The sequence below is a fragment of the Penaeus japonicus genome, unplaced genomic scaffold (assembly GCF_977035675.1).
Source record: "Penaeus japonicus unplaced genomic scaffold, GWHDUDI00000001_assembly GWHDUDI00000002, whole genome shotgun sequence".
Lineage (NCBI taxonomy): Eukaryota > Metazoa > Arthropoda > Malacostraca > Decapoda > Penaeidae > Penaeus > Penaeus japonicus.
The window spans coordinates 13,843,133-13,844,029 of record NW_028234404.1 but is presented as its reverse complement, the minus strand read 5'-3'; the positions used below and the strand labels follow the sequence as shown (position 1 = coordinate 13,844,029).

The 897-nt window shown below is 34.9% G+C and overlaps 1 protein-coding gene across 1 annotated transcript in view; it reads left to right on the top strand.

Annotated features, from left to right (window-relative positions):
* Lamtor2 (Late endosomal/lysosomal adaptor, MAPK and MTOR activator 2) overlaps positions 1–897 on the top strand; it is a 10,304-nt gene extending 9,407 nt beyond the window's left edge. The window contains exons 2-3 of the mRNA XM_043006143.2: positions 59–221; positions 412–897. Coding sequence (XP_042862077.1) covers positions 59–221; positions 412–558 — 310 coding nt within the window. The 3' untranslated portion in view covers positions 559–897. The remainder of the gene's footprint in view (positions 1–58; positions 222–411) is intronic.

Sequence of the window (897 nt, the reverse complement as noted above, 5' to 3'; positions counted from 1 at the left end):
TTGATTGTTTCACTTCAGATTATATTTCATTGCAAATTGATTTCAATCTTCTTTTTAGATTACTGAACTTGGAAGGAGCACTGTTGGCCTTCAGTGGGTATGGTGATCGTGATGCACGTGTTACGGCTGCAATTGCAAGTAATATTTGGGCTGTCTATGACAAAAATGGCCGTAATGCCTTTTCAGAAGACAGATTGAATATGGTCCTGATGGAGTGTGAGGTAAGTTTTATATACTTTCTATGATATATCAATACTTAAACAGAATTTTGCAAAAGAATAAGTAGGGAAAGAGTGATATGTTTTCTGTATTCATAGTCAGTAGCAGACACATACAAACATGTACCAGAATATGTGTAGATAAAATCTAGATACAGTTGTCAGTATAACTTTTTTCTTTATTCTACAACAGGAAGGAAAAGTTTGTGTCACACAAGTAGCGAATCTCCTGCTCTGCATATATGCTAAAGAAAATGTTGGGTTTGGTCTGCTACGCGCCAAAACACAGGCCCTGGCAAAGTACCTAGATGGTCCATTACGCCAAGTTGCTGCAGCCTGACGTCCTTTTTAATGCTAGGTTTAAGTTTCCAATAGGTTTTGCATTAATTGCCTTGAAATTGAGATCAAGGCTTTGTCATTTATATAAGACACTGTGTTAGTCTGAAGAAAAGAATTCACTCTGCTATATATGTATGTCTTGTGAGAGGATACAGTACAATAAATTTTGGAACAAGAAAATGTGAAAAGAAGTATCTGAGTGCTATGTTTGCATATCTATATTTTATAATTCATGATTAAGTCAGTAAGGCCAAGTGTGGCTTTATTTGAAAGACAGTGTATTAAATACATTATCAATTATATTTATGTCCCTGCATTAGCAAATAAAGTCTCATAATTC